The following is a 13765-nucleotide window of genomic DNA, read 5'->3' on the forward strand; positions in this document are numbered from 1 at the left end:
ACTACCCGGAGTAAATAGCATTTTAATGTGTACTAACAGCAAATTTAAAAAATGCTAGTTTTCATCTCTCATTGAATTTGAAATTTGTTAATACCTTTTACAAATCTAAACGCCTAACAATTTTATTCAGTTGATTTGTGTCATCTATAAAAGCACTGATTTCTAATAATTAAAGGTGATATGTGAAGAGCGAGCCATCGAGTAAAATAAGGGAAACGTGGCATATAAAGGTTAAGAAAAAGTAGTGATTAAAAAAAAAATTCATAGCCTTTGTGTTTAATAAAAATAATACACATTACTAATGTAACTATGAAACCATAAGCCAAGTTAAATACAATTATTTTGGATACTCCATATTGATCATTCCCACAGGGCCGGTGGAAATGCAACACAGAATGTCCACTTTGGAAAACAGTGCAACAACTTCTAAAACTAAACATACAATCATCAGACCATGCAGCAACTGAACTCTGAAGATACGGCCAGGCGACAATAATCATATTCTACATTTAATAAACTTTATTTCATTTAACAAAAATTAAGTGCCTTAAGACATTCAATACAATCTACTACAGTTAAAGGGGAGAGACAGTCTAGTCTGCCAGTTAAGAACATAAGGGTCATGTAAGTCAGCTCCTAGATCCACTACTTAAACGGGCTGAGTCAAGCCAGGCACAGTACATGAACACGCCCAGTCTCTACTTCCTAACCTATAAAGTGGGTGTAGGGTAAAGAAAATATCAGGCTTTTCTGCCCTTCCGCCATCAGGATAGATGATGGATCCTTGTCCTGAATGCATGCCTGATGGCGGGCACCTGGAATAGGGTGTGGGCATAGGTAGATGGGATTCAGCTGAGCTAAGACTGTGCTTTTTTTTTAAGGGCGGCGTCACGGGGGGACGCCAGCAGCAGCAGCAGCAGAAGCCGAAGAGAAGCTGAGATCACCAGAGAGCCCAGATAGAGTGAAGATTTGCTGGGGGCTGGGAGGCCTGCAAGCCTCCCGGCCCCCCAGCACCCCTGCCTGCCATATGCCTGGTGAACCCCAATAAAAAAACCTGCAAAACTACTGAGGACTCTGGCTCCTCCTTTACCCCGTCTGCATGGGATCAGGAAACCTGCACTGTCCTGCCCTGCTCTTAAAGTGGGTAAGAGAAAACTTAACAATATTGTAAACATTAAAGAATCTAACTTTTAAAGCACAAGGCAAGAACTCATTAAGCGTTATTTGCTATCGCTATAATAAATTTGAATAAATTAACTTACATTCCATTCACTTATTCCTGAAATAATTATACTTATACTCATGAGAGTAGGTTTTTTGTATGAGATTTCTTACCAGCAAGATACCTGTAACTTTTTTTCCACATTACCTTATGATTCTCTGCATTTTCCATGGCAAAATAAGGTGGCATCGCAGTAACAATGATTCCAAGTAAAGCTGCTTGAAAATACAGCTCAATTCTAAAAACTATGTCCTTAATTTCCTGAAAGACAACCACAAAATAAGAAATGGAAATGAGGATCACTTTATATCATCTTAATACTTTCCAAAAGACTATCAAAACCTCTGAAGAAACATTAGATATCTCACCCAGGCACAGTCCATATGAAAAAACAAGTGGCAGTTACAGACAGGCACTGAGTTAAAGCACCAACTTTGCCATGTATTAAATAACTGTACAATGCTTGGCAAGCCAATGCACTTCCATTTTCTTATCTACAATATAAATTAAGCTTTACCATTTAATTTAAAATAATAATGTGCATGAATAGCCACTAACATGTCCACCAGTGGTCCTATACAGAGATCATGATTAGCTTTGATACCTTCATCAGCTACCTGGACTATGAACCAATGGCCACCTTGGGGCTTCCTTTTCTCTATTAAGAAATGCTGCACCCAACCTCTGCTTCCTAGGGAACCAAGAGCTGCTTCTCTCCAGCAGCTGAATCCCATCCCCCCCCACCCCAGCCCCAAAATCCTACAGTCCCTAATATTCCCTAGCTGATCAAGGAAGCAGGTACAAACAGCAACCTTTTCCATGGCCCGTTGAAGTACTGGTGACCCAAAGGAAGACTACCCAAGACCAAGCATGTTGCATTATCCCCAACACTCAGCAAGGTCATCCTCTTACCCTTGTTCTGTAAGAAGATATACCCACCAGATAAGGAAGATATTGTGCCCTAGAACACTTAAGGTAGATATCATGGCCTACAAAAGAATACTGTGCCCTAGAACTGTGCCCACATCATGAATAGCAGGCACCCTGGATCTGGCATAGCCCTCAGGCATTTCTACCTTGTTGCATCTTTCAAATCTATTCACTTCTTACCAGAACTACTACTTGTGCTGTAGTGCAAGCTGTTATCGATTCTCATTTGAATTACTTCAACCACCTCCTGCTGGTCTCCCTGTCTCTAGTCTTGTCCCTCCACTTCTCTCCAAACACATAGCTTCACTGGTCTTTTAAAGTATCAATCTAGTCATGCCAATTCTCAGCTGAAAAAAATTTAGTAGTTCTCATGATCTACTCAGAAAGGAGTATAAATTCCTTAAGACAGGTCTCAAGGTCTTTCTTACCCTGGCCTCTGCTGAGATCATAAGCTTCATAACTTAGTCTTTCTCACTCTATTCATGTCCTAATATATTTCCTGTGCGCTCTCCTTTTCACAGCTGAATCTCTGTACTAGCTATTTCCTCTATTTAGAACATTTGTTTTCAGTTTCCAGTCATTCTTCAAATCTTCTCTAGTTGCTTCCCCACCTGATCTATAACCTTTAAACTACAACTAGGTACATGCTAGATATTCTTCCCACCTACTACCATAACCCCTGCATTGACTCCTATGATGTAAAACACGTTTTTGACCGTGATATCCCTGGCATTAGCAAAGGGTCTGACTATGGTAAGCACTTAATAAATGTGACTCAATGAATATTAAGAGAAGTGAAAAGGAATTATTAAAAGTTATATGACACTTCATCTTTGAATATGTAGTAACAAAGGACATTTTAAAGCAGTTAATTAAGGATATGAGCAATATAGTGAACAATAAAATAACAGAAATGTCAAGTTTTAGAAAAGGTAGGGAGAAAGAATATAAAAAACTATTATTATAAATACTCAGCCAAAAATGTATGAAAGGTTTGGCAAAATGAGTTAAGGATGCAACGTGGTAGACAATAAGATAGGTAAATACAGAAAGAAAAAAATCAAGTTTGAGTGAGCAGAATGCAGAGGAATTAAACACACATTTTTGTTAGCAGAAAATAATTGTGACCACCTACAAATTAAAACATACTAGTATAAGACATGCTTATATAACCATACACACTATTTTTTTAATTTGCTTACTTGAAAGAATGGGGTATTCCAGACCTCGATGCTCTCAGTCACATTTTCGCGATAAAGATAGTAGTTACTAATGATATTCATCAATACAGGCAAAGAATAAACCATAGTACTGTTGAAAACAGCTGTGAAAACATAGTCCTACAATTTAAAAAGAGAGACTTATTACATACAATATACATAGAAGTATAAATGACACATTATTGCTATATACCAACCTTTTCTCACTAACTGAACTAATTCTCATGAACCATAGTGATCACAAAAATAGTACTAAAGACAATCTGATCTGGAATCTACAGACATTTTGCCATTTGAAAAATAAAGCACAGAAATCAAATTAAATTCCTTGTAGTTTTATATACTGGTCATCCATCAGGACATAAAACATAGCACAAATAAACCTGTTATTTCTGTTTCTAAAAGGAAATTCTAATTTCCACCTAATGAGGTCAAATCAGCAAATGATTAATTTTAGAGGAAATAGCAATCCTTCACAACTTTTAAATGGGCCTCCCCTCTCATATTTCCCTCTTACCTTTTCTGAATTCATCACATTTAAAGCCGCACTATGAGGAGCAGCAGAGACATAGTCACTGTCATTAAACATCGTCACCATTATGCTCTGGTTCGTTAAAAAGTTAATAAAATCATTGATATCTGAGTCTGGCATTGGAAAAAAGCAAAAAATATAATCAGTTTAAATGAGAAACAGACACAGGTTTTTAATGACATTGCAAAGAAGTCTCTCTATATAAAGAAGTATTTCATCTTCATTAGATGAGACATAAATAAGAACACTGACTATGGAGCCAATCACATTAGATTCAAATCCAAAGGCCTTAGATATATACAAAGGCCTTAGAACAGAACCTGGCACACAAATTTTAGCTGTGGCTGCTACTATTACTCCTCACATTGAAAGCTTATCTATCACGCTCACCTGAAAGTTTGTTAAATGGTGAGAATAAAAATCTACCTGCTAATTTTTTGTAATAAGATAAGCTTCCTGGCTCATAATGGTACAGGTCAGGGTGTGGAGTTAATTAACATAACACTCTAGAGGATTTCTATATGCTTTAAATGGCTGGTTTGTATATGCTTTGAACAAACAAGTAAATGTCAATTGCCTTAACTGACTTAAAATATTAAACATATAATCAGGTCCCCATTTACATTCTTAAAACTGCTTGAAGCCAAGGGAAAGCTTCTGAATTCTGTTTTGAGTTTCAGATTTCACCAACATGTCCGATAAATGGCAACATTTCCCTTCCATCATCACAAAGTGGGATTCAAGGAAGGTCAACTGTGACTCTGAGAGACAGCAAAACCAAAGGAAGATATCAACCATCAGTAAGAGAGTATGGTAAGGGGTTCTGATGCAGCACCAAACTTGAGTGGCATAGAGAGTGGTGTTTTCAGTGAGACTACACTTACTCCCAACCCAGTGCCTGAACAAAGTGGCTCTGTACTCTTGAGAAGACAGCTAGCTATGTTGTAACTTGAGGAACTGTACTACATGCCACACAAAAGCATTGCAAGGAGGGCAAGACACTACCCAACACATACCTAAGGAGGTCAGCAATGCCTAATGGAAATGTGGCTCTACTTAGAACCTACAACAAGGCCTAGGAAAATAAGAGATACATATGTAATCAACTCTAGAAATACTAAAAAGCAGCAAAAGGGACATAACTTTGAAAACACTAGAATATTGACAGATCAGTGAGAATGAATGCAAAACAGAAAGTTTGTGATCATGTACAATTCTCCAAGCATAAAAAATGTCACAATATCCAAGTATAGTTTCATGCATTACATTTTAGTAACATGAAATATTTATTAAAATCAAAATCAATTCTTATGAAAGTAAGCTGGAAACCGTAACATTTTCTATTTGAGTAGTTTTCTATAATTAAATGTATTCCTCCTCTAAAAGAAATGGATTATATACACACTGAGAGCCAGATTTCAAGAGTGATGATTTTAAGAGTAATTTAAAATCACCAGTAACTATGATTATTATTTCAACATGGGGCAAGACTCTGAAATTAACAGTAAATCAAAAAGAAAAGAAAATAGAATATAGGTGAAATATTGGAAAACATTAATCTAAAGAGTTTATGAGTATAGAAAGGGTTATATGTCATGCAACTTTCTAATACATCTTAGCAAGATAAGCAAGCGAGGCTGTTTTTGCTTTGCTGTAAATTTGCCAGTTAGGTAACCTTGATTTTCTCTTCAAGAATCTTAGGACTACACCAACCACTATGGAGAGCTGTGTGGAGATTTCCTGACCTACAAAACATAGAGCTTCCATATGATCCAGCAATTCCACTCCTAGGTATTTATCCAAAGGACACAGAAACATCAATTCCAAAGAGCACCTGCACCCCTATGTTTATAGCAGCACTATTTACAATAGCTAAGCTTTGGAAACAACCCAAATGCCCAAAAACAGATGACTGGATCACGATGTGGTACATATACACCATGGAATATTACTCAGCATTCAAAAAAGATAAACACATGCCATTTGCAGCAACATGGATGGTGCTGGAAGGGATCATGCTCAGCGAAATAAACCAGAAAGAAAAAGAAAAATACCGGATGGTCTCACTCATAGCAGGAATCTAGAAAACTTAAATAAGGGACCAGGAAAATGAAAAACTATAAGAAAGTGAAAATCAAAATCAACAAGAAACTATGAACCAGAGACACTCTATGGGGGGTGGGGGGCGGGGAGGGGAGGGATTGGGGTCAAAATAAGGGGGTTGCAATTGTATGGGGAATATAAAAATAAAATTTATTAAAAATTTAAAAAAAAAGAATCAGGACTACAAACCACTTATACATATGGGAGATGTTAAAAGAACAACTGATGGTGTATGAATGAAATTTTGTATAAGGTTTTAATATTTTGAAATTAGAATCCTAAGTGAGTTTTTATCATCTGTGCCTTGCAAAGTCATGTGCTTTTTAGTTTTCATATTTGACAATTATATAAGAATAATCAATAGCAAACCCCAAAATATCCATTACAAATTCAATGTAGTTGATTATAAATATATCTAAGGCCATCAATTTTTCTTAATTCTAATTAACTTCTCAGATAGTCTTCAAAGAATTGTTTAAACATTTCTATTTAGGTATACAACTGCATAAATATTTCCTGCTATAACTCTTTCTAAAAGAGAGTCTTTCAACTTCTGAAGGCTATTTTTGCTACTCAGACTTTGAGCTGGAACATGATGCTTTGAGATTATGTTGCTCTTATTAGAAAGAGAAATTTTATTAAAATAAGCTGTACACATTAGAACATTTTAAAAAATCATCGTCTACAATTCCACCAAAATATCACTTCTGTTGTATATTATTCAGCATCAATAGGTATTTTGTTTAAGTTAGATCTGAGCAGACAGACAATGCCTTTACCTTGCATTATTTTTAAAATCCAAATTTCTGACCCATGTGTCCCCTCAACCCTTTGCCCCAACCAACACACATTCACAGACCTTCACACACTCTCACCAGTAGAATTTTGAAGAAGCAGATCTGTTTTGTATTTGTCAGGTTTATCTCCAGGTTTTAGTAAATATAAGTCTGGAACAAGTTTGACAGGAACCACAGCACTTTTAAAAGAATGATGTACCAAAAACATAAAAATCTGAACTGCAAAAAATACCAAAAGCAGAAGCAACCTGAAGGGGAAAATAAACAGCAATTCAAGGCATATTGATATATGTAAATCTATTAAAATATCTTCTACCAAATGACAGCTAAGATACTCATTAAAAAAAAAAAAGTTCTTGGAATTCGAATTTCCATTCCCCAATATGATCTTGTGACAATACTGGATAGAAAGGCAACATTCACTGACAAAATTCAACGTTAAAAAAGTGTATTTTAGATCAGAGTCACCATGACAATTTGTAAAGGCATGTAAACTTCTGAAGAACCAGAACTTACGTCACATTTACATCACATTACAGATGTAAATAGTCCCTGAAGGGACTATTATCCGAACTACTTCTATTCTGTTTACTCTCCATAGACTTTTAGAACACATGACACAAAAAATTTTAAACACAGGGAAGAAAATGAAAATACAGTAAAACTTTACATGATGGGCAGCTTTCGCAGTCCCTTGTCACGTTGGTTTCCATTGCTCCTCTAAAGGCCAAGCACTATATACCACAGTTCTAGGGATCATCACTTGTAGCTGGGCTAGCTCATAATTCTAAGATCCATCCAAAATCCTCTACTATTTGGATGGCAGAACTTCCTCTCTTATCTTGCAAATATCTCCATATTTTATGTGGTAGGTGCCATATCAAATGGGTAGAAAGCTAAATTATCAGACTTGAGCATTTTATAATTTTCAGAAACTCAATAATTGTTTAAAACCATTTTTAATTGTAAATATGTCTAAACCAGCATTTCCAAAAGCATATTGTATTGAACTAACCCCGTACAAAGTTAATAGGTATTTTAGATGTTTAAAAATTCATGATTAAATATTTGGAAATCGCAGATTAAACAAACCTGAAGTAATATCTTTACCAAAAATAAAAAATAAAACCTAAATACAATGACAGTAATTCAGAAACTACATAATTAGATAACATTGTCACACCCTCATTTTTTAGATGAGATTGAAACATGTTAATTTAAAAAAAGGCTCTAATGACCTTTGATGAAATTACTATAAGCATAACTTTCTGATATTATGAAATGATAGTTGATCTTTCAAAACTACATAATTATTTACATGTCTACATTTAAAAAATTGAGATGGCCAAATTAATTCAAATCCTTAAAAAAATAACTCATCTAGCAGATGACTATACTTACACAGATCTCACTGATTTACTTTCACGTTTCAAGTTAAGGATGTGAAACTTTGCTATTGTATACACCTGTTGTTTCCAAAGGCTCATGGAGCTCACTAGCGAAGCTTTGGTTTCAGAAAGAATAAGGAAGCTCTGCTCCATTTCATCAAAAGATTTTGAATCTATTTCTTCCTCTGGTGGCTGCTGAGAAAATACACTGTAATCTATTTGTCAAAACAAAATAAAAAGTTAGAAAATTTGGTATATTCCTTAAGAGGAGGAAAACTTTTCTGAAGTAAGGACATTTTAAAGAAGCACATAGCCTGGTGGTGATGCAGGACCCATCTAATTCCCTTCCTCCTAAGTATTATAAGCATATTCACTCACAAAACCTACATTCTGACCTCTAACTTCCTTATTTCCTCTATTCCCACAACTTTATCTCCACTCAATTTCTTCAAACGGGATGCATGCTCTGAGATCTTGTTTTCTCTCTAGTTGTGTAAAATCCAAAATTTTTACATGAACTTTCCCTGACTGTAATCTAATCGTGTCCTCATAAACCTTGCCCTCCTCTTTTCTCCATGTTTGAGAGAAATATCCCTGGTTTCCTCCACTCTCCTATCCTATACCACCGGCTTGCTAATCTTCAACGATAAGAAAAGTTTTTTAGTAGCTCTCCTGCCTGCCTCTGACTATGCAGTTTTTTCTCCTTTTTCAAATAAACCTGTCCTTTTAAAATGTGAAAAAAAAAAAAAGTTTCTTTGACTCACATTCTCATCTTCAACTACACAGATCAGTCTTGATCTTTACCACACCACTCTAAATGCTTTTGCCAAGGTCACCACTGGCTTCCACTCTACCAAATACCTCACTGTCTTCTGTATAATTAACAAAACCATCTTTTCTGTCATCATCTTATTCTTCGCAGCAACCAGCAAATAATTGTCCATTTTTCTCTTTCCTACCACCACCTGGTCTTGGCTTTTACATCCCTTGTTGTAAACATAGAAAGAGCAACAATAGTGGTTTCCTTTTACTGAGTCCTTTTTGGCTCACCACTGCTTAACCCTAGGTTTGCCCCTCTACTCTCAGCTACTTGATTTCAACCAACCCCATGAGTAACTCTACATGAGTAACTCCAGAATTTATATCTTTAAGTATCAGCTCAACAAAGTCCTCCGTAAAGACATAATCTAGGTCCTCCCTGGTGGTGCAGGTGGTTGAGTGTCGCACTGTGAAGCTGTCCACAGCCTCTGCAGCACGGGTTCGATCCCGGCCGGTGGGCGAGAATCCCACATGGCACGGCAGACCTCTCCTGTCTTGCCCGCTGCTCCCCTCAGCAATGCCTTCAGTCAGTGCCTGTTCTACTACCCACTCTGTCTCTGGTGAATCCTCTCACCCTCCCGCGCATCTGGCCTGTACCCCAGTTTTTGTATAAATAAATAAATCTTTAAAAATAAAGATACAATCTAAGTTACTATCACTCGAGACCACCCTATCATTTCCTTCATAACTTCCACCACTAACAGTAAGCATCTCGATTACATATTTATTCACCTGTTTATTTCTTCCCTTTCTTTTCCAAAATTAAATTTCACATGCTTATATGATTATTTGTCCAGTTCATTTCTGTCTGGTTCATTGCCTTAAAATGTATTGTTAGTTTTGTTTTTACCTGCTTGGTCAATTTCTGCTTCAACTTCAAGCTTTAAGAATACATCTTCCAAAGTTGTCATTGAGACACCATAAGAAATAACACCTAAATTTGAATGAGTATCTAGAGCAGAAAATAAACCTAAAAGAAAAAAAAAATTAAAGAATATTGTGTAGTTAATCACACTATGATAACTATTCTAAAATACCTTTCAAAAACAGGGTATGATTAAATTTACTCTGCTAGCACAGTGGCTTTCAAACTTTTAGTCTCAGGAGTCTTGAACATTCTCATAAACTACTAAGGACACCAAGGAATGTTTGTTTATAGAGAAATATAAGGTACTTATCATTATAAATTAAGAAATAGTTGACATACAGAGTAATAGGCAGGGCGCATTAAGTTGGCATATGTACTTCAGTTAATTCATGATTCCTTTTATTTTTTTCAAAAGAATCTACTAGATTTAGATAGAACATTTCTATCTAATTGTGAGCTAGATGCTATGGGAATTAGGTGCAATGTATCTACATCAGTAATATCCTTTCGGCTATTAAGAGATCCCTAAATAAAGGAGACTGAGTTTGACTTCCTTAATATAAGCCAGGTAAATAATGCCACAATTAAAATCATTCAAGAGACAATCATACAGTCATGAAACTGGAAAAGCACTTGAGGACATATACAAACAATTCTATATTTGTAGATATGTGTATGTGTACAAGCATATACAACTTATTCCCAAAAGTCCTACAAGCAAATGGAATAGTTTGTTTCCTTTACAACAAAACAAACACAATGTTTCTTGCATGTTTTTTGTAAAAAAAAAAAAGAAAAGGAAACATGTTATCTTGCAAATAGTTCTAGTTTTCACAAGCAGAACAAAGCAAAAAAAAAAAAAAAAATTAACCCTAACCACCTAGGAACATAGGCGATAATCTGTGTGATATTTATCACACTGAAAAATAACAAGGTAAATCAAGAAAACCTATGCTCAATGTATGATATTGGTTGAAAAACCAAGAAACTGAAAATAGGTTATACCTGAAAATTTGTCCATGTCCTTGAAAGGCAAGCTATATACAATCTGTTGGTCATTTTGTTGTAGTAAAGTAGCTCCAGGTATATGTTGTTTAACCAGGGAAGAAAGAGATTCTGTGGCACAGTACCTGTCTATGTGCATACTAGAGAAAACCAAATATCATAATTTTTTTATGATTGCTCAGTAAACAACCAAAAGTAAATTCTGAACGCTTTAAGTTAAAGCTAGGACCATAAAAAATGGCCAGAGCACATTATGGCAAACCCTAAATCTAATAACTATTGCTTAAGAATTTAACAAAGAATGAAGCCAATAGAGAATGAATGATACCTCAGGCGGTAGCCAATTCCCCATTTACTTTTGAGAAAAATTGAAGAACCAACACATTTCAACATTCCTTGTGATATGACAGCTTTTCTATCTGCAAAGAGAGATTCCCATTTCATTTTTTTAAGTTAATAACAGCATTAATTAATTGTCATTTCTATTTTATGAGTTACTGTATGATACACCAATGCATTAGCTCATTAATTGATCAGACCACCTTTTGAGGAAGGTACTATATTATTATCACTCATTTTTGAGGTGAGAACACTGACACAATGAGAAAGTATCAACAGTCTGCCCTCATTTCACAGAGCCATTAAGTGACAAAGCAGGACCGACACCCTGGCAGTCTAACACTAGAGCACGTCTTCATGATGCTGCTCCAGATATCTTAGACTTTTCCTAAGAGGTTTACTAACGCAAGTACTTTCAAAACTGCCTTTAAAGTCAAATGTAAAAATCACAACAAAAAGGTAACAAAGACAAAATGTTAGTTTGTTGGGTTTTTTAAACAAGACACTACTGAAAAAAAAGGTGCCCATTTTATTAGATTATATTGTAAACAGAAGTTGCTGTAGGATTGCAAACACTTTGATCTTGTCAGGACTGTCACCATTTCTAAAACAGATAAGGGTGATTCACTGAACCTAAATTGTACAAACAATATAGATTATGCTGAACACCTGCTTTCCTTCTGGAAGTCTGCAATTCTGGGAAGCGCTAGGCAGAGGGAGACTACAGGACCAACACCCATTAAAAGTCTTGACCACTGTAAGTTTCTCTAGCAGACAACACTTCACAGATTAACAACTCATTGCTGAAGAAGTTAAGCACATTTTGTGTGACTCTACTGGTAGAGGATTCTTACACGCTCATGTTGGCTCCTCCAGATCCGTCCCATGGATCTTTCCCCTTTGCTGATTTTGCTTTGCGTTCTATTTCACTGTGCTAACTTGCACACGAGGGTGACTATGTTAAGCCCTATGAATTCCCCTAGCAAGTTATTTAAACTTGGGTGGTCTATAGGACTCCTTATATCAAAACTTGTATTATTTTTTAATTTAAAAACCTTTATGAAGAACAGCTTATTTCTCAGGATTTAGCAGCTCTGTGTCTAACCTCCCATTTGATTCTATAGCCTAATCCTTCAAAAATAAAAATCTCACCAGCAAGAATGTCAGCTTCATCCATGAAATGAGTACTAAACACTGTCACCCGATTTGATTTTCTGTATTTTAGAAGATTCCAAACAATATGACGAGAACAGGGGTCCATTCCAGCTGTTGGTTCATCTAGCAGTAGTATCTGTTTGAAAGGGGTAGAGACAAAGGACACAAAAACATTAATTTAAAAGGATACCTGCACCCCTATGTTTACTGCAGCACTATTTACAATAGTTAAGACATGGAAACAACCCAAATACCTAAAAACAGATGACTGGATCAAGAAGTTGTGGTACATGTACACAATGGAGTACTATTCAGCAATCAAAAAAGTTAAACTCATGCCATTTGCAGCAGCATGGATGGAGCTGGAAGGGATTATGCTCAGTGAAATAAACCAGAAAGAAGAAGAAAAATATCAGATGGTTTCACTTATAGGAGGAATATAGAGGAACCAAATAAGGGATCAGGAAAAACATAATTATAATAAATTAAAAAACAAAATTAACAGGCAACTATTAACCAGAGACATGCTGCAGGGGAGGGGGAGGGATCAAAACAGGTGAGGGAATGTGTGTTCTTACGCAAGGGACTATGGTGATGGTGCATGGGTGAATTGGTGGTGGGAATTTTGCGGGGACTATCCCTAAGAGGAGAAAGCATGCATTGGACAAAAAAGGAAGAATGATGTAAATATATATATAAAATAAAATAAAAGTGCAATGATTAAAAACCAAAAAAAAAAGGGGGGGGGAGAGAAACACAGGAAATCCTCAGGAAAGCTAAACTATATAAAAATTTATGTGGACACTGAAAAGCTTCCCTACATCAAGTTATTATTTCCAATGAGAAATATATTGGATCTGAATTTTTCACTTATATGTGTAAAAGTTAACATAAATTTTCACATAAATTTTTAAATTATCAGTTTGGCATGTGAATACTTCCTTGGATAATTTCAGCTTTAAAAGACCAATGTCTGCAATAGACAAGACATACATATAACAAACTAATAATCAAGATGTTAAGTATAATTTTTATGTGAACAATATATAAAACAATATTGATCTCTATCAAACAATATAACTATTGTTTGATAGAGAAGCATGTCCTATTATTCGTTCAAGGGAGGCAGTTCGATTTAAGATCATTTTTAATTTAAAAACATTGCTCGAGATTTGGAGCAAGATAAATTAATATAAAGTCAGAATCCAAAGTCATCTCCAGGTTGCAGCAGCAAGGGAAAATATGGCGGGATGGGGAAGCCCCCTGGGGCTCCCAGCATCAGGTATTCACCTGGAAGCTCTCTAACCCTCACAAAATACTGTGTCAGTTGGGGCTCTGAGTCTACAGAATAGAGAACGGCACAAAAAAGACACATGCAGAATAAAAT

General features: G+C 35.8%; 1 protein-coding gene across 1 annotated transcript in view; it reads right to left on the bottom strand.

Moving 5' to 3' along the window:
* ABCA5 (ATP binding cassette subfamily A member 5) overlaps positions 1-13765 on the bottom strand; it is a gene marked incomplete at its 3' end in the record, with an annotated part of 45949 nt that overhangs the window by 14795 nt on the left and 17389 nt on the right. Inside the window, exons 14-22 of the mRNA XM_084238689.1 lie at positions 12376-12514; positions 11213-11303; positions 10885-11024; positions 9862-9981; positions 8206-8407; positions 6883-7052; positions 3890-4017; positions 3355-3492; positions 1370-1483 (exon numbers count right to left, since the gene is read on the bottom strand). Coding sequence (XP_084094815.1) covers positions 1370-1483; positions 3355-3492; positions 3890-4017; positions 6883-7052; positions 8206-8407; positions 9862-9981; positions 10885-11024; positions 11213-11303; positions 12376-12514 — 1242 coding nt within the window. The remainder of the gene's footprint in view (positions 1-1369; positions 1484-3354; positions 3493-3889; positions 4018-6882; positions 7053-8205; positions 8408-9861; positions 9982-10884; positions 11025-11212; positions 11304-12375; positions 12515-13765) is intronic.

The sequence above is a fragment of the Talpa europaea genome (genome assembly GCF_964194135.1).
Source record: "Talpa europaea genome assembly, chromosome: 7".
Taxonomy (NCBI): Eukaryota; Metazoa; Chordata; class Mammalia; order Eulipotyphla; family Talpidae; genus Talpa; species Talpa europaea.